Source organism: Pieris rapae, chromosome 22 (assembly GCF_905147795.1).
Source record: "Pieris rapae chromosome 22, ilPieRapa1.1, whole genome shotgun sequence".
NCBI lineage: Eukaryota > Metazoa > Arthropoda > Insecta > Lepidoptera > Pieridae > Pieris > Pieris rapae.
In genome coordinates, this window is record NC_059530.1 from 5,161,415 (window position 1) to 5,183,048 (window position 21,634).

The 21,634-nt window shown below is 33.5% G+C and overlaps 1 protein-coding gene across 1 annotated transcript; it reads right to left on the reverse strand.

Moving 5' to 3' along the window:
* Positions 1 to 3,250: 3,250 nt before the first annotated feature.
* On the reverse strand, positions 3,251 to 20,201 carry LOC110996556 (ras-related and estrogen-regulated growth inhibitor). Its single transcript, XM_022264294.2, has 7 exons — positions 20,111 to 20,201; positions 15,335 to 15,450; positions 14,957 to 15,093; positions 14,299 to 14,451; positions 8,263 to 8,415; positions 3,860 to 4,019; positions 3,251 to 3,503 (listed from the first exon to the last, which is right to left on the reverse strand). Exons 2-7 carry the CDS (start codon positions 15,441 to 15,443, stop codon positions 3,268 to 3,270), a joined length of 948 nt encoding a protein of 315 aa, XP_022119986.2. The 5' UTR covers positions 15,444 to 15,450; positions 20,111 to 20,201; the 3' UTR covers positions 3,251 to 3,267.
* Positions 20,202 to 21,634: the final 1,433 nt, after the last annotated feature.

Sequence of the window (21,634 nt, forward strand, 5' to 3'; positions counted from 1 at the left end):
AGTAGAAAATAATAATAGAAAAACTGTAAAAACAGTATTTACTATTTTCTTAACCTACATTAAGATATATGCAAAAATTTTGTTCCCGATTGCAGTGTATATTTAATGCTGGCAGCATTTTCTTGGTATATTGCGATACTTATTCGTTGAGGGAATCGAGCTCTGGGGTCACCGGTACTATCTACCAGGCGCTAACTTATAGCTTTTACTAGCGCCTGTTCACTTGAATCCCAAGGCCCAAGTCTCTACCTACTCCAAATGGAACAAAATGGGTGTTGGAGGAAAGATTCTTCTTTTATAATTATACCCAACTTACTCGTTCAACAGCGACCTCTACTATTACAGACTTCAAAATTTAAAATAATTTTAAATGTTTATATATGTATTACTAATAGTTAATTATTAATTTTTATTAAATAATAATCTATAAATACGCTTAACTTTATGAACAATAGTTCTCTTGGCTTTTTTGTAATTTTTATGAATTTAATTTTAATAAAAAAATATATATTATATACCCTAACCATGTTTATTTTTTCCTTAATGAGGTTGTAAGTTAATAAGCTTATTTTTTTATGCAATTTCTATGAAGTACTATTTAAGTTTATTTTGGAACTTAAAATAAATGTAATATTACACTACCTACTTCGCAAGAGAGTATCCAATTTAAAGTAATTAATACCTGCCGAGTTTCATCATCGGACGTCGAGGCAGAATACGAAATTTCACCCGTATCACCTCGACGTCCGGAGTTTTATTTAATAGGTATTGCTTTCGCTTACATAAACATATATTACTAAACGACATAAAATTAATCTATGCACGTGGTGTGATCTTTGACTCTCGTAAATGAGTAGTTTTCCGTTTTAGTTACTATGATGTGTTGCCTACCTAGGTTTTAATTTCTCTTATACATGTATAGCTATATATATATGCTTTGAATTATCATGAGTGTAGTAGGTAAACAAACTTCATTTGAGTTATATGCACATATAAACAGTAACTTCGTGAAATATATTACTATTATGTATATATATGGAACATGGTGTAATAGTTGCAGCTCCTTACAAACGTTGTATAAAACTTGGCGATTAATAAGAGTGGCGGAGAGTTTATTGCCAGTTCTTCTCTTCCGTTCTACGCCTTTGATTTGAGAACTGGCAGTAAATGTAAAATTAGAATCATTTAATGTATATTTCTTTTTTTGATGTTCATAAGTGTGCATTACGTTACCTATATGAATAAATGATTTTTGATTTGATTTAAAAATCTAAAGATATTTAAATCTCGTGTCACGGTATTTATCGAATTCCAAATTTAATTTAAATGTTGATAATGATTTTAAAGTTATCACAAAAGCCTTTATTCGCTTGTTGGCGGATGAAATCCATATTTGTACTGCATAAGCTGGCTGTATTTGTTGTAAAGAAAAACACTTTTTTAACGGATTATAGATATGTATTATTATATTTAAACTTATAATTATTTGTACATAATGTGGTCACCGTGACCACGCACGCTGTAAAGCACGCGAAACGTCGGTTTAAATTTAAAATTATGTACAAATAATTATAAGTTTAAATATAATAATACATATCTATAATCCGTTAAAAAAGTGTTTTTCTTTAAATGTGTAAAAGTTATGTAAATAAAAGACAATACTATGTATTTGTTGTGTTTCTCCGAGGAGTCGGTACGGAAGTAGTTTAAATATTATGACACTATCTGGTCAATATATTCGTGAAGTCTTGTTGTATGTACAAAAAAATATAAACTATACGCGAAATAGAACTTTTCGAGTGTACGACGAACCAGGCTAAAGAAGTTGCATCACTCTTAATATGGAAATTGTATTCATTTTTACAACAAACTCCAAAGCGAAATTAGTGAATTATCACTAAATAAATTCAAAGCCCTCTTTAAAATTAAGTTACACAATAAAGCTTTTTATAAGTGACGAATACTTAAACGATCCTAATCCTTGGGATTGATTTGCTCCATTTCAAACAATTTGTATGGCAAAAAACTTAGCGATTAAAAAGTTCTTCTTGCCCTCCCTACGACCTTGACTTGCAGACTGGTAGTACTTAAATGTAAATTTACAATTAATTTTTTTGACGTTCATAAGTGTACTCGTTTACTTATCTGGATAAATTTTGAGTTTTGAGTTTTTAACCCTGTAATTTCTCGCTGTTTATTCGTTGACCAGGGAAAGTACTAGCTCTGGTGTCACCGGTACTATTTACCAGGCGCCAACTTTAATCTTTAATTAGCGTCTCTAGAGTCTTTAATACCGTGGCCCAAGACACTCCTCCATTCATTAAATTAAATGTGTACTGGAGTATTATGTCGCTAAATATAACAGGTTTATAAAAGATTTTTCTTTTCTTTATCTTTCTTTCAACAACGATATTTCCCTAAGAATGTTTCAGTAAATTTAACCGTCCATGAATATTTTATCCTTATTACGAAGAATGCGTGTGAACTGAAATAGAAATAAGAGGGAAGATAAAGGAAATATTCAAGTTAAGTTTTGCAAAATGTTGAAAATAGCTCGATGGAAATTGTGTGAAATCATGTACATTAATGTTAGCTGCAATAAGTTTTTAACAAAACGCTAAAACATTAATTAAGCTGTAGCGTACCGTAGATACTCACTAAAATATATATAAAAGCATTATAACTTAGAGATTATATAGTATAAAGAATTAAGACTCATAAGCGGATTACTAACTTACTTACTAAATATAATATTCTTTTAAATAATTTACAACAATATATCAACTACATCACCTAATAGATAAAAATATATCTAATAACTAACCTTAAAATTTAATTATTAAAAAATATTATTAAATCAACTCATAATTATGACATAAAAATATATTTGCTTATAAGTTAGCATAGACTGGGGTCACGCCATCTTGCATATAGAATTGTTTTATGGGTTCTTGAAATGTTCATTTTTAAAGCCAATAATATAATTAAAACTAAATTTGTATAGGTATTCTAAATGGTTATTAAAATCTTTTCAAGATGTTTCTGAAAGATAAATTTCAATTACGAGGTACCATTTACCTTTGTTTCGTTGTTTCTTTCAATTATTTTATGTTATTATTTATGTTGCATAACTTTAAATATTCTCTGCAAACAAATTAATTATATACAAGTCTGTGTAGAAATGCAGAGTCTGTGTAGAAAGCTACAAAACATCCCGATAGTTATAATCTCTTTGAATAAAAGACAATAGAACGTAATATAGACAATTTAATAAGCACTGGAACTATTTCCTCTCATGGCAACACTCATTCTTCTAATGGGGGTATTTGACCCCGAGGTTGGCGGATGCCTAGACCTCGTAGGCCGAGGTGGAAGCCTAGAATCAGTACTTGCTCTCGCCCTAAACTGATCAACGTTTTCACACGAAGAGTTGGAGTCGCTACGCTTAACACCCTCGGTCTCCTCTCTTTCTTCTTCAAAGTCAAATTCGGTCCAGCGGCGACCTGGAATATTTTTGACATACAGATAAAAAACGTTAACAAAAAGTTTTTTTTTATAAAACAGGGGGCAAACGGGCAGGAGGCGCATCTGATGTTAAGTGATACCGCCGCCCATGGACACTCTCTAGGCCAGGGGGCTCGCGAGTGCGTTGCTGGCCTTTTAAGAATTGGTACGCTCTTTTCTTGAAGGACCCTAAGTCGAATTGGTAGGGTGGAGATATTCAATAGGAATATCTACCATAATAATATTAGCTCAGACAATGGAGTTCACTCCAGGGTTCTTCGACTTTTGAGACGGCTTATACACTCAGGTAGGGTGAGTTGAACCTAGCTGAGGTGGTTAGGATGAAAATACTAACACAAGGATGTAGCTATGACAGTGCTTGTGTCTGTGGTATCGGAAACTGCTCGGGAGAGAGGTCTGGTCAGTGCTTTGGTGATGTCTGACTCGCTTCTGCCTCTGGACCACTTGCTGCCCACCCGCCAAAATCGACGTGCATCCCTGAATACTCCGTATACCTGAAATTGTAAAAAAATCTATTAGATAACGTTATGTTATCAGCAATGGAATTGGAATCAGCAATGCTTAAACTACAAAATCTTCATTAAAGTTGGAATCGCTATTGAAACTATCAGCCTGCCTGTTTTTAATTATTTGTATTATTACTATATAGCAGTGGCGAAGAGTCCATACAAGCCGATTCCCACCGGGTTACCTTTCAAAAATCAGTTCCATATTCATACAAAAGTATTTACATTCTATTTCATTAACAAAGTATTATTAATTAAATGCCTGCGCGATTTACAATAGCAATAGTAATTCTTAGCAATACCCTAAGTATCACATTTCATTTTATAGTCGTAAATTAATCAGCGCGTCAATTTTTCGTACCTAAATTACATTAAAGGTAACTCGACGAATTACAGCTTATCTCGGCCAACGTTTTACTATGAGGCGAAAAGAGACAGAGCGTGTCAAACCATCTCTTTCTAATGCTCGCTAACTGTACGTAAAATTTAAAGAAAGATAAGGCTGATCGCGACCGGCTTGCAGTTCTCTCCTCTCCTCTATTAGAAAGAGACAAAGAAATTATTGTTATTGAACCACGGCACGGGAGAAAGAAAACACGACAAAATTAAAAAGAATTAGCGTTATAATGAAATCCTTCGCAAGTCATATTCTTTTTATTTTGGCATATTTTCGCGTTCCATTTCGTTTGGTTGAAAATAGATTATTTTTAGTATGTGACATGTGTTCCTATACCACTGGTGCGTGATAATTTCGTTTGTTATATTTTAATATTTGTGTTATTTAAACTGTGACTGATTCTGTAAGGTAATTTAATCGCAGATTTGGTTAAATACTGTGGATTTTGTTTGTTATTATGGCTTTAATTCATATAGAGTGCTGTTCAACATTTTTTTGGACCGGCTTCCCTTTGCCAAAATTTCACCCTTCGCCACTGCTATATAGGTAAATAAAATTGTAAATACTGTGTATTTTTTGTTATGTTTAGGTTTTAATGAACGATAACTCTATATTACTTCAATAGAAATAAAATTACTCTTAATGCACGTAAAATATCGGGACATTTCATTATTTATAAATACACGAGAAATTATATTTTCTTGGCTGTAATCATTAAATATAAGTACAGGAAGACGTCGCTTGTTAGCAATCCATCTTTGGATTTAACTTTTTCGGTTTCATAATATAAATATGTTTTGTTATTATAATTGTAAGTCGCTAACAAGAATATAAAAGAAATTGTTATATCGTGAGATCATACGCTACATTAAAGAAAATGGCCGCCGAATTTATGTATGCACCAAGTTGCAAAATGCAAAAAATAATTTGTATTTAGGAAAAATTATTCATTCAGGCAGGCAGACGAGCAGGAGGCTCACCCGATGTTAAGTGACACCGCCCATGGACACTCGCCAGAAGGCTCGCAAGCGCCCTGCCGGCCTTTTAAGAATCGGTACGCTCATTTCTTGTAGGACCCTAAGTCGAATTGGTTCGGAAATACTTTAGTGGGCAGCTGGTTCCACATCGTGGTGGTGCGTGGCAGAAATTGCTTTAAGAATCGCTTAGTTGTGGAACAACGGACATCAATGTGATACGGATGGATTGTATTCTGCCTAGCCAAGCCTGATAGGTTTTTAGAGGTCCTATATAAAAAGAACCTAATATCCGCAGGAACATTTTGTTGGAGAGGCCTTAAAATAAACTCATAAATCGTAATGGCGCGTTGGCCCGCCATCAAGTTATAAAAACAAATCTGAGGCATTACGCAAAATATTTTCCTTTGTACATTTCCTCAGTAAATTGCCAATTAATTTGCACAAAACCTATTCCTTGTTGCATTTTATTAGCGGTTTCTTCAATCGAAGTTTAATAACTTGTAAATCAATTTATCGGTACTTCGATTTAATTATTTTAAGAGTTTCAGTTGATTAATTTTTTTACGCTGGTATTTCATAATGTATAAATAATAATAAATCAGTGGCGCTACAACCTCTTTAGGCCTTGGCCTCAGATTTCTGAATCTGTTTCATGATAATTTTTAAATCTAATAGGCAAGTAGGTGATCAACCTCCAGTGCCTGACACAGGTCGTCGACTTTTTGGGTCTAAGACATGTCGGTTTCCTCACGATGTTGTAATTCACCGTTCGAGCAAATGTTAAATGCGCACATAGAAAGAAATTCCATTGGTGCACAGCCGGGGATCGAACCTACGACCTCAGGTATGAGAGTCGCACGCTGAAGCCACTTGGCCAACACTGCTTTTTTTTCAAAATGAATATTTTTCGTTAAAATCCTGCCACTGTTACAGATTTCTTCAAAGACTTTAATTATGTATTGGAAGTAGATTGAAGGTTCATTAATTTCAGCCTGCTGGTTATGGTCTCTCTTCTTAATATCCAGTTCAGCAAGTTCACTAAGCTCTGAATCCATCAACTTGTCTAGCCGCCCTAGGTCATCTGTCCACAAGTACATTTGGTACTTGGGACGTAATACTTTGACGTTTCAGTCCTTGTTATGAATGGTAGCTGGTGAATGAAATCACAATCAAATCGCATACATTGAACATAGAAAGAATCAAAAATGTTGTAGTATGAATCATTTTCTCTCTTAGGCTTAAAATGAATTAAAAATCTTATTTTTTTTAATACATAAAATAAAATAAAGTTGAGAAGGCCCACAAAAAGAGTCTAATATACTAAAATAATCTATAGTTGGTTTAACAATAAATTATGTATGTATTGGGAAACTCGACAAAAAATATTTTTCTGAAAAAACAATCTAAACTAAAAAAATGGGACCTCTACTTCTTTGTTAGACAGACCTTTAATTCCGACGTTGAGTGTAAGAAATGTTTATTTGTCTGATTCAAATAAAAGAACCTGTTAATAATATTAATACACTGGCGGTTGCCAAGTTCGTATGGAAACGGAAAAACACAAATATTGACAGTCGCGTAAAAAACACAAATATAAATCTGTCAATAATAATGTCGCTAATATTGTTAGTTTTAGTACTACACATTATTATTTATGGATTTAAATGCGAAAGGAACTGTAAAAATAGATGACCCGGTGAACGTATCGCCTACATAATATTTGTATCAAAACACAAAGTTTCATTGATCGACATATATGTATACGACAAACGACAATTGTTACAATTGTTTATTTCTCGACAAAAGACATTAAATATTTCCCAGCTAGGAACAGTTTATACTGGAACATTCAATCGTCATTTTTTGTATTCTTCGGTCTAGCCATTTTCGAGTTTTAGAGAGACAAACGAACAGCAATTTATGTATATAGATGAAAGATTAAATACTAGAAAACAGGAAAGGTAGGTACTCTGATTTTATGTCATTAACGTAAACATCCCGCGGATTATTGTAAATTTGCGACAATAGATGGCGTTAATAAGGCAACATATAATGAAGTACTAACTAACTAAGTATGAACTATAACAAGATGTGTTATATCACTATATACAAAATTATCGTGTGTGTATGTAGTCGTCCGAAGTGGCTCGACCGATTTTCGTGAAATCTCTGTGAATTGTGAAAAAATTTCTGCGAGTCGGAAACATCTGTTTTTACCTTCTAAATGTCAAAGTGGTCCACCACAACATCTTTATTATTATTATTTAAGATATAGTATACAAAAATACCGCTTAAACTCGTTAAACCAATTGTAAATAGGGGTTTCAGACGGGACTTCATTAAGAAATGCTAATCGCAGCCTATCATAGCTTTGTTGTTGAGTAAGCACAACGAAAGTCATAATAAATCATTGACCGAAAGTTTTCTCGCGTTAGGTTCATTTTCACGTGTAACAAGAGACTTTACCGCCATTTTTATGTAATTAGATTTGCCGCCAATTTACATAAACAAATGACAAATGAACGCAACGTTAGGTTAGCAAAGAGTTCTAAAATTGAAATTCAAAAAGTTTTTATTAGCAATGATTCTAACTGGCCAGTTACCTACGTATAGAGAAAAATTCGCAGAAACAATTAAAAAGTTTTAATTCCGGATAACCAGACTGTCTTTAGGTAGCATAGCTAGGTGTTCCATGTTGGTATGAACTAAAAAGGAATGCTAAGTAAAATCACATTCAAGAGAAACGATTTTCGAGGGGGCAGTTAGTTTACTATAAAATGGCATGAAAGAAGTTTTTTAAGTTTCAAATAGATTTCATACTTAGATTCCTAGATGATCAAATATAAGTGTAAATTACCTGATCAATGCTCTCTCTCACGGAAATTTCATGAAAACAAACGCAGCCGATTTCTTTACTCCGTCGCTGGCCTTCCTCAGTAGTCACCATACGATCACCGGCCTGGTCGACTTTATTACCAACTAGCACTACGGGCGTCTCGTGAATATTATCCTAAAAATGAAATTAGTATGTAGAATTTAATATGCAAGTACTAAATATATAATTGCTAATTTAATTTTCTCTCTCTGACTTTTATTGTCTTTGAGATCTACAGATGCGTATTCAGAAACGCGAAATAGACATGTAGAAACTGCTGTATGTATTTTGGTTTTGTTAGAAATCGAAGTCAGAATTGGGTTATATCTTATATCTTTAAACGAGCAATTCTTGTATATATATATATATATATATATATATATATATATATATATATATATATATTGGAATCTCGGAATCGGCTCCAACGATTTTCATGAAATTTAGTATACAGACGGTTTCGGGGGCGATAAATCGATTTAGCTAGGAATCATTTCTAGAAAATGTCATTTTATTTGTGTTTTATTAACTTTAACATAGAATTGCTCGTTTAAAGATGTCAGTCAAATAAAAACTTAAATATGAATATAATTATCTTTATTCGATAATTATATTCATATTTCATAATTGTATTAGTATGTAATTCGTACTTAAATAAAATTTCCAAAAAACACGATTTATAAAAAAAAAATACCGAGCTAAGCTCGGTCATCAAGGTCCTGAATATTAAAAAAATTGGGTGTGGCTGTGTCATGGAGACATAACGTGCGTAGAACGTAATTATGTAATAATCGATATATGTTGACGACAGGTGATTAAAACTTAAACGAACAAAAGTTTCTCCGAGGCATAAATTTTATCAATAATAAATCTCGATACGCAGTATAGTATCCTCAACTGCGACTTCAAAGCTTAAACAGAACCGATCTCAAAACAATGATAGGCACAATTACGGGTCATTGTCTCATTCTTCTTCTTCAAGTGCCACTCCATTACTGGAGGTTGGCCGTCAGTTCTCTGAACCGCGTCTTGTCCTGCGCCAGATGCAGCAACCCCTCCGCACTCGCAATACCTGTCCACTCCCTGACGTTGCGAAGCCATGACTTCTTCCTTCGACCAATACGCCGTTTTCCCTGGATTTTACCCCTTATAATTAGTTGAAGGACGTGGTAGGTAGGTGGTAGGTGGTCATGGCGCAATACGTGGCCCAGGTACGCAACTTTTCGCTGCTTATCAGCTTATTGTCTCCTTAATAAACGTATATTTGTCAGAGGCGCGACAGACAGCCCCATGTGCGGAGGCTGTTTCAGCGCAGAGGAATCAGTCACCCACGTAGTCCTGGATTGCGAGGCTGTGGCTAAACAAAGAACGGAAATCCTGGGAACAGTAGGTCGCTCCGTGAAGCCTGTGAAGTTCCCAGGAGACTTCCGTGCTTCTGGAAGGAGCTAGGCTGACCTAAGTAGCCAGGGCTTTACGCAAAACGGACCAAATTGTGCCCACCATATCAAAATATCCTCAAAATGGCGACGTTTCTCCCTCCACCACTTATCTCGCTTATCGCTTATCGCATGAATTTTTTGATCATTTAGCTTTCCAGTGGTATTTGTTAGTTTCGTAGAGGATAGATTTGAAACTATAACGCTAAACTGTGTCCTCCGATTTTATCATGATGTTTTTTAGATTTTCCCGTGTTTTACCATCATCTTGTGGAACCAGCTGCCCACTGAAGTATTTCCGAACCAATTCGACTTAGGGACCTTCAATAAAACAGCGTACAAATTCTTAAAAGGCCGGCAACGCACTCGCGAGCCCTTTGGCATCGAGAGCGTCCATGGGCGGCGGTATCACTTAACATCTGTATTATTTATAAAAAAAATTTAAACCTATATTTATTTATGACGTTCATAAAAAAAAAAAATTAGGTAACATAATGTACATATTTATAGAACAGGGGGCAAACGGGCAGGAGGCTCACCTGATGTTAAGTGATACCGCCGCCCATGGACACTAAAAAATGAATAAATGATTTTGATTGTTATAATTACGTGATTTCACAATGTGAATATAATAAGTTAATAAATTCCGTTTCTAAATAGTTCCTGGATTCAAGATAAATTACTGCAGTTTGCTACAGTACACAAGCCAGTAGGCAAAACCAGAAAATAATAATTATTACCTCGGCAAACAAAAGACTAATTCAAACCGCTTCAAAGTAACAATCAAATATGCTCCCAAAAATACCTATTGGAAGTCTTATAATATTTTGAAATTAAAACTTCGCCTTCGCAAAAGTTTTCCTCAAACTTGGAAAATAATGGAAATTCGAGCTCTGTTGTGTAAATTGAGCCAAAGGAAAAATTTTCTAATATACATTTAATTAAAAAGGTTATTTCGATCTTGTTGACATTCACATGTAAACAAGAAGGTGTAGGCTAAATGTCGGGGTAATTTTTATTCCAGCCATCCACCATTAACAATCTATATATAAAAATGAATCGCAAAATATTTTTGCTAAGCGCACAACCCGAAAACGGCTGGACCAATAAAAGTAACGTTTATTATAGATTCTTTGAAAGAAAGAAAGGTTTCTAATCTAAATAAAAATAGTTTTATTTAGTACCCAGGTTTTATTTCGAAAAAGAAAAGTTTCTATAAGGCAGCATAGAAAATGTTCCATATGGCATTAATATATAAAAATAATACTGTAATTTTCTCAATAATAGTTTTATATTGAACATATATTTAGATATCTGTAATATCGTGCTCTCATAACATATTAAATGCGGTGAATACTTAGATAAAAGATAAAAATAGATTGTTTTATTATTAGAAGGCGCCCTTCTACATTATTTCCATATGAAATAAATACGATACGGCATACAATAGTTATTTAATCATATTGCTTTATCTGATATATATTTGTTTACTACGGAAACTAAGTCCTTACGCTCCGTCAAATTAATTGTTGCCCAAATCATTAGGGACGAGGATTTATGCTGTAATTTTGGCAAGAGAAGAGAAGTATTAGGTTATTACATTTGTAACTTTATTTTCGTGTTTCCCACGAGAATGTAAGTGCGCGCTTCTATTTCACCATGCCTAATGCTGATAGAGGACAAATCTTTCTTATTTTATATTTTATAACTTTCCTTGGGATTGGAATTTAAGGAACTAAATATTATGACATTATCCGGTCAATATATTCTTGAAGCCTTGTTGTATGTACAAAAAAACTTAAACGATTTTAAAACAAATGGTGAATTTCACCAGTATAATACGCGTAATAGAACTAATTTGAGTGTGCGACCAACCAGGCTCCAGAAGATAAACCACTTCTTATATGGAAATTGTATTCATTTTTACAACAAACTCCCAAGCGAAATCAGAGAATTATCACTAAATAAATTCAAAACCCTCGTTAAAAGAAAATTAATTAATAGAGCCTTTATTAAATGTGACGAATACTGAAATGATCCTAATCCTTGGGATTGATTTGCTCCAGTTCAAACAATTTGTATTAAAAACTTGGTTTAATATCATTTTTATTTATTTTAATTTATTTATTTATTTTCTCCCTTAAAGATTAACAATAATAATTAATAATACAGTGACAGTATTGGGAGACTGGTTTACAAACTGGTGATTGAAAAGAGTGGCGGAAAGTTTATTGTCACTTCTTCTTTCCCGCTCTACGCCCTTGACTTGCGAACTGGTAGTAAATATAAATTTACAATTATTTTTTTTGACGTTTGTTTGTTTAATTACTTAAAGATGTCATGTGGGTCTAACTGTTGACTAAGCCAACAAAAAAAGTCATAATAAATCTTTGACCGAAAATTTTCTCGCCTTAGCTTCATTTTCACGTGTAACAAAAGTTTTATAGTATTAGTTAGCAGTATAGTATTTAGTCATTTACTCTTATACCGTAAATATCTTGAGTAAAACAACATCATAAACCCAAAAATCGTAAAAGCCTACTCTACTCTTCAAAGGTGTAATGAAAAATACATCAAATGCAATGGTACCTTGGAGATGAGGGGCAACATAACGCTTCGGGCTTAATTTAACTTCAACCTTTGAATTAATTAAATTACAAATAAAGAAACAACTTCCGAATCCCACATATTCTGTAATGTATTTTTTTAATGAACGGATTTCGACTGGGATGTACTATATCTAGTTTTTTTGAAGATATACTTCTTTTGGCGCGCTGGAGAAAAATGATTGATGTTTACGATGCGCGCACACACCGACACCTGAATTCGACATCGTAAAGTTAGGTCTAGGTGGCATGAAAATCGATAACTAAGTTCAAGTTATACATTCTAGACATTTTATATTAAGAACTCATGTTTCGTAACTGTAATTGTACTAATTAAACAGTGTGAATAAATAAATATTATTTTGTTGTTTTTAAATCGATTTCAAATACGAAGGTATTTACTAATCATTTATATAATAATATATATTTATATATAGTATTTTTTAATACAGTTGCTCAAAAAGTGGCATATTGCAGGGAGGTATAGCGTTCGGAAAGTGGGCTATTACACACTCGTGCTTTTTCTTTGCCATTCCCGCACTCGTGCGTTTTCTTTGCCAACTGTCAAAACAATGTGTATTAAAAAGAAAAAACCAACCACGAAGGTTTTATTCAAATGATTCATAGAAGTTTTTATGAACTATGATTTCTAAATATTATAATAATTGGATTCAATAAGTTCGGTTAGGTTTCTTTTCATTTCATATCAATTAAAAAAATATTAAAAAGAATTTTATGATATATGCAAATACGTATTTCTAAAAAGTTGACTAATAATTGGATTTTGTTTCATATCAATAAAAAAATATTAAAAAGAAAAAACCAACCACGAAGTTTTTACTAAAAAAATCACAGAAGTTTTTATGATTCATGCAAATATTTTAAAAAGAAGCTACTATTTGTTTCAATATCAGATTTAATGATTGGACTCAATGAGTTAGATTTGGTTTTCTTTCAATAAAAATAGTCTACTGAATAATTGGCTGTATGGGCCAAGTTCCCTTTGCCTACCCAGAATGGGTGAAGAAAAGAAAAAACAAGCTTTGCTCATATTCTTGCGGTTGGCGCCATTTTCCAAAAATGTTCTTTCGAGTTGAGTTATTTTTTGCACAAAATGAGTAATTTCGACGATATTTTATTTGAATGAATACCACCCGAACGCAGTATAATTGCATAAAATGCTTCGGAGAACAATTTACCGGAAACATATAAGTCGCTACATATCTACGTGCAACGAATTTATTCCCTAGAGAGAATAGAAAAAAAGCAAATATTTTAATTAAATTGCTTAATTTTTTCGCAACTGTATTAAAAATAGTCGTTCAGTACACGTGCGGTACCGTCATTGAAACTTGTCCCGACTGTCAACCCTCACCTTCGGCTGCGCCTCGGCTCGGGTAGACATTCGTCGGAACTCGTTGCAATGACAGGCTTTCCGCACTTGTAATGAAATATACTATTTCAATACAAGTGCGGAAAGCCTGTCATTGCAAAGAGTTCCAACAAATGTCTACCAGTGCCGTCGTAGCAGCCGAAGGTGAGGGTTGACAGTCGGGACAAGTTGCAATAACGGTTCCGCACGTGTACTGAACAACTATTTTAAAGAAAAAGCACGAGTGTTTAATAGCCCACAACCCGAACTCTATACGACCCTACAATACGCCACTTTTTGAGCAATTGTATTAAAAAATACATTTAAAGTATACAAACGTTTTTGTTAGGTATAGACAAGTTATATAGCGCTTAACTGCGCTAACGCATCATCCAATGCCTACGACATAGACGCTAGAGGTGAACATGACAATTGACATTTACAGAACCTATTTCTTTAAATGTCAATTATCTGGGGCTGTTTCAGCCTCCTACACGTAGTTAATTTTATATATTTTAAAAATAGAACAATGTTGTTCTTAGTTGTGTAGGTTAGGATAACCTTAAAAATTATGAAATCATAATTATAGTATAAGGTTACTGACCTTTAGCGACGAAGCGAGCCTACGCCGCCTTTTATTATAATTTATTAGAAATTTTAGTCTATGACACTCGTCGAAAGAGCATTTATCAGTCACAGAGTATACCAAGACAAATGCCTCTGCCCACTTTATGTGGTTTTCCAAGCTTTCGCATTTCTAGAAAAAAAATTATCTGTTGATTTAGGTGGTAATGCACATCATTTATTCGCAGTGAAACATGACCAGCTTGGATGGCAGAAGACGTCAATGTTATACCAAAAAATATGTATTTTAATTTTAACTAATGATTATTAATTAAAAAACTATTTAATTCTGGTTTAATACTATTTTTTTCTACGTACTGGCTCTTTGTAAAGGCAGTCGTTGAGATAATGTGTCTTGGACTCGGAAATTAACGACTGACAGGCAGAGGAGGCTGATCACCTATTAGTAGTTTATCCTAATGGATCTACCAACGACTCCTATTTGTGTGTATTCGTTGTAGCACCACTGGATTAAGTTTCATTGTAAGAAATATCCCCGATGAAACCAAATACCTCAGCAACACAGAAGTTTTCTGTTAGCAAAAACTCGGCTATAATGATGTAGGAGTTTTAAACATCAAATTACTGTCGCCCTAAATAACTTCAATAAGAAAATGTAATACAAACCAAGTACTCACTTGAGGGTCGCCTGCAGAGTCGAGTATCTCAAAGTAGACCATTTCATTATCAATTACCGTTTGAAAAGTGTAGATTTTCTCCAAATTTGGATCATATTCGCCGATGAATCGTCGAGTAATAAATCGTACCACCAAGGCTGTAATGCAAAACACCTATGAATATATTTTTGACTCAACTTTCAGGGTTCATTACCCTGTTAATTTGTGCTTATGGTTAGTTTTTAACAGAGGTTTGGCCACAATCGCACCGTTCAGATCAGAGATCAGAGATGTGGCCTGTTCGATGGAACGTCTGGCCAGGTCTTTCATATATATATGAAATCTAGGCAATCCTTTGCTGTTTTTTTTTGTTTTTTTTATTTATCATAATTCATTTACCTGACTTGCCAACTCCTGATTGTCCCAGGATCATCACTTTAAACGGCTTGACCTTTGGACATAACACAAGCTTAGCCAACGAAGACTTTGGAGAAGTCATCGAAATCATGACAAACCTGAAGAAAGTTTTAAATTTTTAAATAAAATTGGACTTTATAATTTCGTATTGTGCAAGTCGTTACATACATCAACAGACTGTAAGTCAAAACTTCAAAGTCATTTTGCAAATTTCATATTCAAATTGTCAAAAATTTTACTTGTGAAATTTGGACAAAGCTTTATTTACGGCATACATTCAATATATCATAATATGTTCATTTGGATATATAAACTCCTTAAAAAGAAAAGGTACTGGCAGACATAGTCCAGATATAATAATAAAAAAGTACGGTAATAATAACAATAGCGTGCATAATAGATATCACAAATTTAACACACTTACACATACACTTCAATTACATGTTATAAGTTCTAAACATAAGCAATATATTAAAGGAAAAAACTAAACAAACAATCACTAAATAAACAAAATAAAATAAAACATTAAAAATATTAATAATCATAATAAGTAAAAATTAAACAATTGATAATAACTAAAACTATAAAAATAGCAGTAATAAAAACCAAAATGGCAGCTTAAACATTTAAATAAGCATGCAAAACAAAGTTATGGTAAGTTGGTAGACTGTTGTAAAACACATCAATATTTTCATCAATGTTTGTAATTAAGTAGTAAGAGCAAGATAAGATAAGCGTCGTAGGTACATATAGAAGGCTTTTCTAGGATTACAAATTACGTTCGTTGTTTTTATGTTTTTATTTAAGGCTCTGAAAGCCAATAGAGCAATATAACCGCTCTTTCAAAACCTTTTAACCTAAACCAGATTTTTCTGTAGTTCCTACACTAGGCATCTGAAGAAATTTATATATCGTCAGCAGATCAAGCAATACACTCAAAAGATATCCCAATTATATCCCCAAGGAGGCGCTTGATTGGAACCCGTAAGCGGAAACATCGTCCCTAGCCAACCTGGTGGTCTACAGTTACACATGCAAAAAAAGTGGAAAAGACTTGGAACGAGGCTAAGGACCGAACGGATGAAGACTCACTATGGACGCTCTATGCCCTGTCTAGAAGTTATAGAAATATTAAGTATGATTAGATGTAAATTTTTCGGTTATACACGAAAAAGAAGTACTGTATGTGTGAGTCATGCCTTTAAAAACTTGGGCCTATACCCATCGGAATTTAGTTAAATTAACAGCGATGTTTATATCGTGCGAATAATGGCTATAAAATATTAAAGCAATCTTGATTGAAGTGATACAATTTACTATGATTTTTATCGTTCGATACGATAACATTATACATCTGCTCAATTCATGATACTACATCGAATATTAGTAATCGAACTATTTTTGACTCTGCTATGCTACATCTCGTGCGTAGAATAAATTTATGATGATATATATAACTATGGGATTATAAATTTAAAAATATAAGAAAATGTTTTGTTATGAAATGCTCCATCGTTAAAGGTACCACCAAGTTTTATTTTATCTTTCAGGGACCAAAGTTTTTTTTTCTATTAATCCATTTACTATTATTATATAAATAAGAAATAATGTAAGTTAATACTGTATACTTGATTGTTATATTTAATAAACCTTTTGTTATATATATATAAAACTATTACGTGTTCTGATACGTTTAATGTTCTATGCACCACTACTGAAACCAGCTGCTATCCGAGATATTTCCGAACACTATTATTATCACTTAACATCAGGTGAGCCTCCTGCCCGTTTGCCCCCTGTTCTATAAAAAAAACTAATATGACAACGCCCTTCAAGAGTAGAGCGTACCAGGCAATGCAAGCGTTCTGGTATTGCAGGTATCCATGAGTAAGCACTCAATTATAACCGGAAAAGGAGAAACGGAAGTCCCTGTCTCATAAAAAAGTGTTCATAGCCAATAGAATTGTGTATGTTGAAGATAAAACGTCATTAATTCCCAAAAATAATTGAGTATTGTTTGAATGTGTTTTTACACGTTAGACTATGCCATAACTCAGAACTAATATTGTTTCAGTTTTGTATTCATTTGAATATGTTATGATAAATAAATATATTAGATTGTAAATATATTTAAAATTATTCTGTTTATGAGAATTTGTTGTTGAATATGACTGTCTTATATTAGAGAAATCCGATCAGACTGAAGCTGTAAACAATATTATACGTTTCACAATGGACCGTGAATCAGTCAGTAATGGAAAAAAATCTTGAATAAACAGCTCTTGGTTCTGTTAAAATTATTATTTTAACGTTTTTAGATGGTATGAAAACATTTGAGAGATAAAAAATTATATAATATAAAAAAGTGCGTGCGTACAAAGTACACGTGTCATTTTCTTTACTATATATATTTCCATATATATAGTAAAGAAGATCCATGTCAAAGATCCTTATGTCTACTTGCATATAATGAAATCCACGAAATAGATGCAGAAATGTTTCACTGCCATGTCCCATGGGGCTCATGAGTTGAGGCCTTGATAATACAGAACATTTTTAGAAAATGAAAAACGCCTTAATGTTGAAAGTTGCCAATACTTTTCTTATTTTTCGAAGTAATTTCCTTTCCTCTCTATACATCATCGCATTCGATGATACCATTGAGAAAAGCAGTGTTCTTTAGTCCGTATCTTCATTTTGTACGCTTTCACCGCATCTTCAGGGCTTGTAAAGCGAATACCACAAATTTTTATCTTTAGTTATTGGGAATTTTTATCTTTAGGAATTGAAAGGCGCAGGGCGCCAGGTCAGGACTGTATGGCGGATTATCTGCCATATTCAAATATTCAACATTCCATTTTGCACTGAAGCATTGTCGTGGTGAAGGAGGATCCCGCTTCGAGAGCGCTGCTGTCAATTTTTTTCCAGGCAACAGGCAAACAGCGATTGACATATGAGCCTGCAGTAACTGTTGCGAAATGACCTTTCCGACCAAAAAATGACGCAATCATCTTTTTTCCTTGACTTCTTCCTTTCTTTACCTTAGTTGGCCGATCCGAAAAAAGGAAACACCCACTGAGCTGATCGTCTTTTGGTTTCGGGTTCGTAGCATATATATATCCACCTTTTATCACTTGTGACGATGTTAAATACAGCATTTGAGCCACCATACATCTAACATTTGGCGACACCACTCTATTCAAAGGTGCGTTAAATATTGCTAATGAAAACTTTTTTGAATTTCATTCATTTGTCATCAGTTAAAGTATGGGGAATCCATTTGGTACAAAGCTGACGCCAAAATAATAATATATGTATATAGTGTAATATTTTTTTGAATCTGAATCATACCAATGCCTAAGCTTGTCCGTATTTCCTGATAGGTTATATAGGAATAGGGTCTTTCTGTATCTTCCTCTATCAAGCGTCGCACAGCGCTGATGTTATCTTCAGAAGTCGCTTGTACAGGCGGTCCCTCACGCGGGTAATCATTGAGATTGCTACGTCGTTATCTTAAACTTACACTCGTTAAACCAATTTTAAATAGTGGCATGAGATGGGGCTTTATTAAGAAATACTAATCGCAGATTATCATAGCTTTGTTGTTGACCAAGCAAACGAAACTCATATTAAATCATTGACCGAAAACTTTCCCGCGTTAAGTTCATTTTCACGTGAAACATGAGTTTTAGATTTGCCGCCGATTCGCAAAAATAAATGACAAATGAATGAAATATACTACATAAGGTTACCAAAGAGTTCAAAATTTGAAATTCAAAAAGTTTTCATTAGAAATGTTTCTAACTGGCCAGTTCTAAACATTTTCAGTGTTACCCACGTACGTGGTTATTAATATTAATTATAATTAATCAAGTTCAAAGTGATGACACATCAAACTGTTTAAATCACTTGGAAAGTTTTGATTATTCCGTGAATTGTAAAAAAGTTGTTTACGGCTTTAATGCTGCAAATAATATAAACATCAGCCGCATTATCTTAGTAGTGAGGTGTGTTGCTCTGAATTCTAATGTAGACGGTTCGAACCCGTGCACCCTTGTCAGTTTCCTTTTTGCAATTGCGCAATTAATTGCGAGAAAAAAAACATCGTGACGAAAAAAAATTAACGTTTGATGTAAAAAAATTCTCCATACATGCTTACAATATGAAATATATACATACTATATGAAATTGTAAGATGTTTTATTCCATAATTTATTATATTATATTTTTTAATGCTTCACTAATACACGTTAATTAAAAAAAACTATTGCGTAATAGAAAAATAACGTTGTTTGCAAAACAATATCACTAATTTATAAAGAATAAATATTTGTACGATTGTAACGAAATATAAGTATGCCCTAATATCCCTGAATAAGGATACATTAATTTCTAATGTTTAAAGAACATTATTTCTCATTACAAAAAAAATATATTTTATTAACACGACAAACTTAATATTAATATGTAAATACGAGCGACATACACGTGGCCATAAGTCGTCTTAATTTTAGTCAACTGTGTTTATAAATTATAACATGCATCTTTACTGCCTTTTTGAATTTATCAAACACTCCAATATTACGAATTTGAGATGGTAATTTATTAAATAATTTCTAAATTATCTTATAGAATTTTCAGCCAGACGAAGCTAATACAAAACAAAAACATACTGAAGTTTTCATTTACATTAAACGCATCACTCTAAAACTTAAAAAAACACAAACGTAAAAACATTTCAACATAATAATAACTCACCATTTAATGAGTAAACGACTTCGAATATTTTACGTAATTGAATATCCAGCTACGCTAAATATTACGGGTGAGTACGGCGCGTGTATCCACGTTAAGCTACCGTAAGCTACTGAATTTACCGAGTTGCTGTTGCTTTGCTAAGGGCTTTAATCCTAAAGTTGAAATAACCATTGACGTCAGAAACACTTACTGAAAGATTCTACAGGATTGAGACATTTTATTAGTTTAGGCTCAAGATTTGTGTCTTTATATATTAAACTCTTAAATAATGGATTATAAAAGCTAATACCTAGATTTTATTAACCTTTATTTTACCTCCTCATAGACATAGAGTGTAACCAGAGTGATCAGAAGTCCTATGTATGTTCACCAGCAAAGAATGTAATTCCTTAAACTTTCTTCGGACTGACTCCCGTGGGGACAAACCGCAGATCGCTCTTATAGCTCGCTTTTGCACTACAAATATCAAATTAATGTCATATGTATGTAATGTTAACGTTCCGGAACACATAATACATATGTAAAAAACGTATAAATGATTAGGATTAGGACTTTCGAGGGGATCAACGTACACGAACATCAAAGCTATTTCAAGCCTGCATTGAACGGAAGTATATGTCGGCGCGAAGGGCCTGTAAATAACGAATCCAGATTAATTAAAGCTGTCATTAAATTATTGAAGATAATGACGTCAGTAATACTGGTGTCATAGATTAGTTTGTTGGCATCTGCCATTTAATTTCGACATTAGAGTCTACACTTTAAAGGCTTCTGCTTGGTTCGACCGCTCAATCGAACTGAGGCTCGTACCAATCAGTTCCTGTATTTATAAGAACCAGAATTTGTAATAAACAAGCTTCGTAACATTTCGGGTACTCGTTCCACGACCGAACCCGAATAGACAACAGAGTCAAACAGAGTCATAAGAACGAGTGTCAAAGATTACTTTAATATTTATTGTTATCTAGTCTCCAATATTTAAAATTATGATAAATAACTTTCCATAATAATAATTATGACTATGGAGTCATAATTATTATCGATCATTGAATAGTGATTTATTATAAGATCTAGCAACATTGACAAGTTAAATGAACTAGTCATATTAACGGTTTTAAAGAGATTTGACTTCGATGTCATTAAATGATAATGACAGTGGCAGCTGACACTAACACGCCATTGCTGTAACATAAATAATAAAGAATATAAAATTACTACAGACTATCATAAAATATGAATCCCAAACATTATTAATATTTTTCGTAACAATATAAATTTGCGCCGATACGGCCATACTGACTCCAGCGCGTCCCTTGCGCTGCTTTACATTGCAACAACTTTAAACAAGGCATCACTCATGACGAGATCTAGCCAACACGTAACGCATCACCCATCCTGGGTTCAGCCAACAAGACCAGGATCAAGGATACGCATGGTGGCCAGCCAGCGTTTTAGGAAGGATATTGGATAGGAAAACACAAGGCATCACTCATTACGAGATCTAGCCCACACACAAGGCATCAC

Coding starts and splice junctions, on each gene's coding strand:
- LOC110996556 (XM_022264294.2), bottom strand. CDS start 15,443: ATGATTTCGATGACTTCTCCAAAGTCTTCGTTGGCTAAGCTTGTGTTA. Junction 15,094..15,334: donor ATCAGGAGTTGGCAAGTCAG/GTAAATGAATTA, acceptor TTTGCATTACAG/CCTTGGTGGTACGATTTATT. Junction 14,452..14,956: donor ACTCTGCAGGCGACCCTCAA/GTGAGTACTTGG, acceptor TTTTTTTTCTAG/AAATGCGAAAGCTTGGAAAA.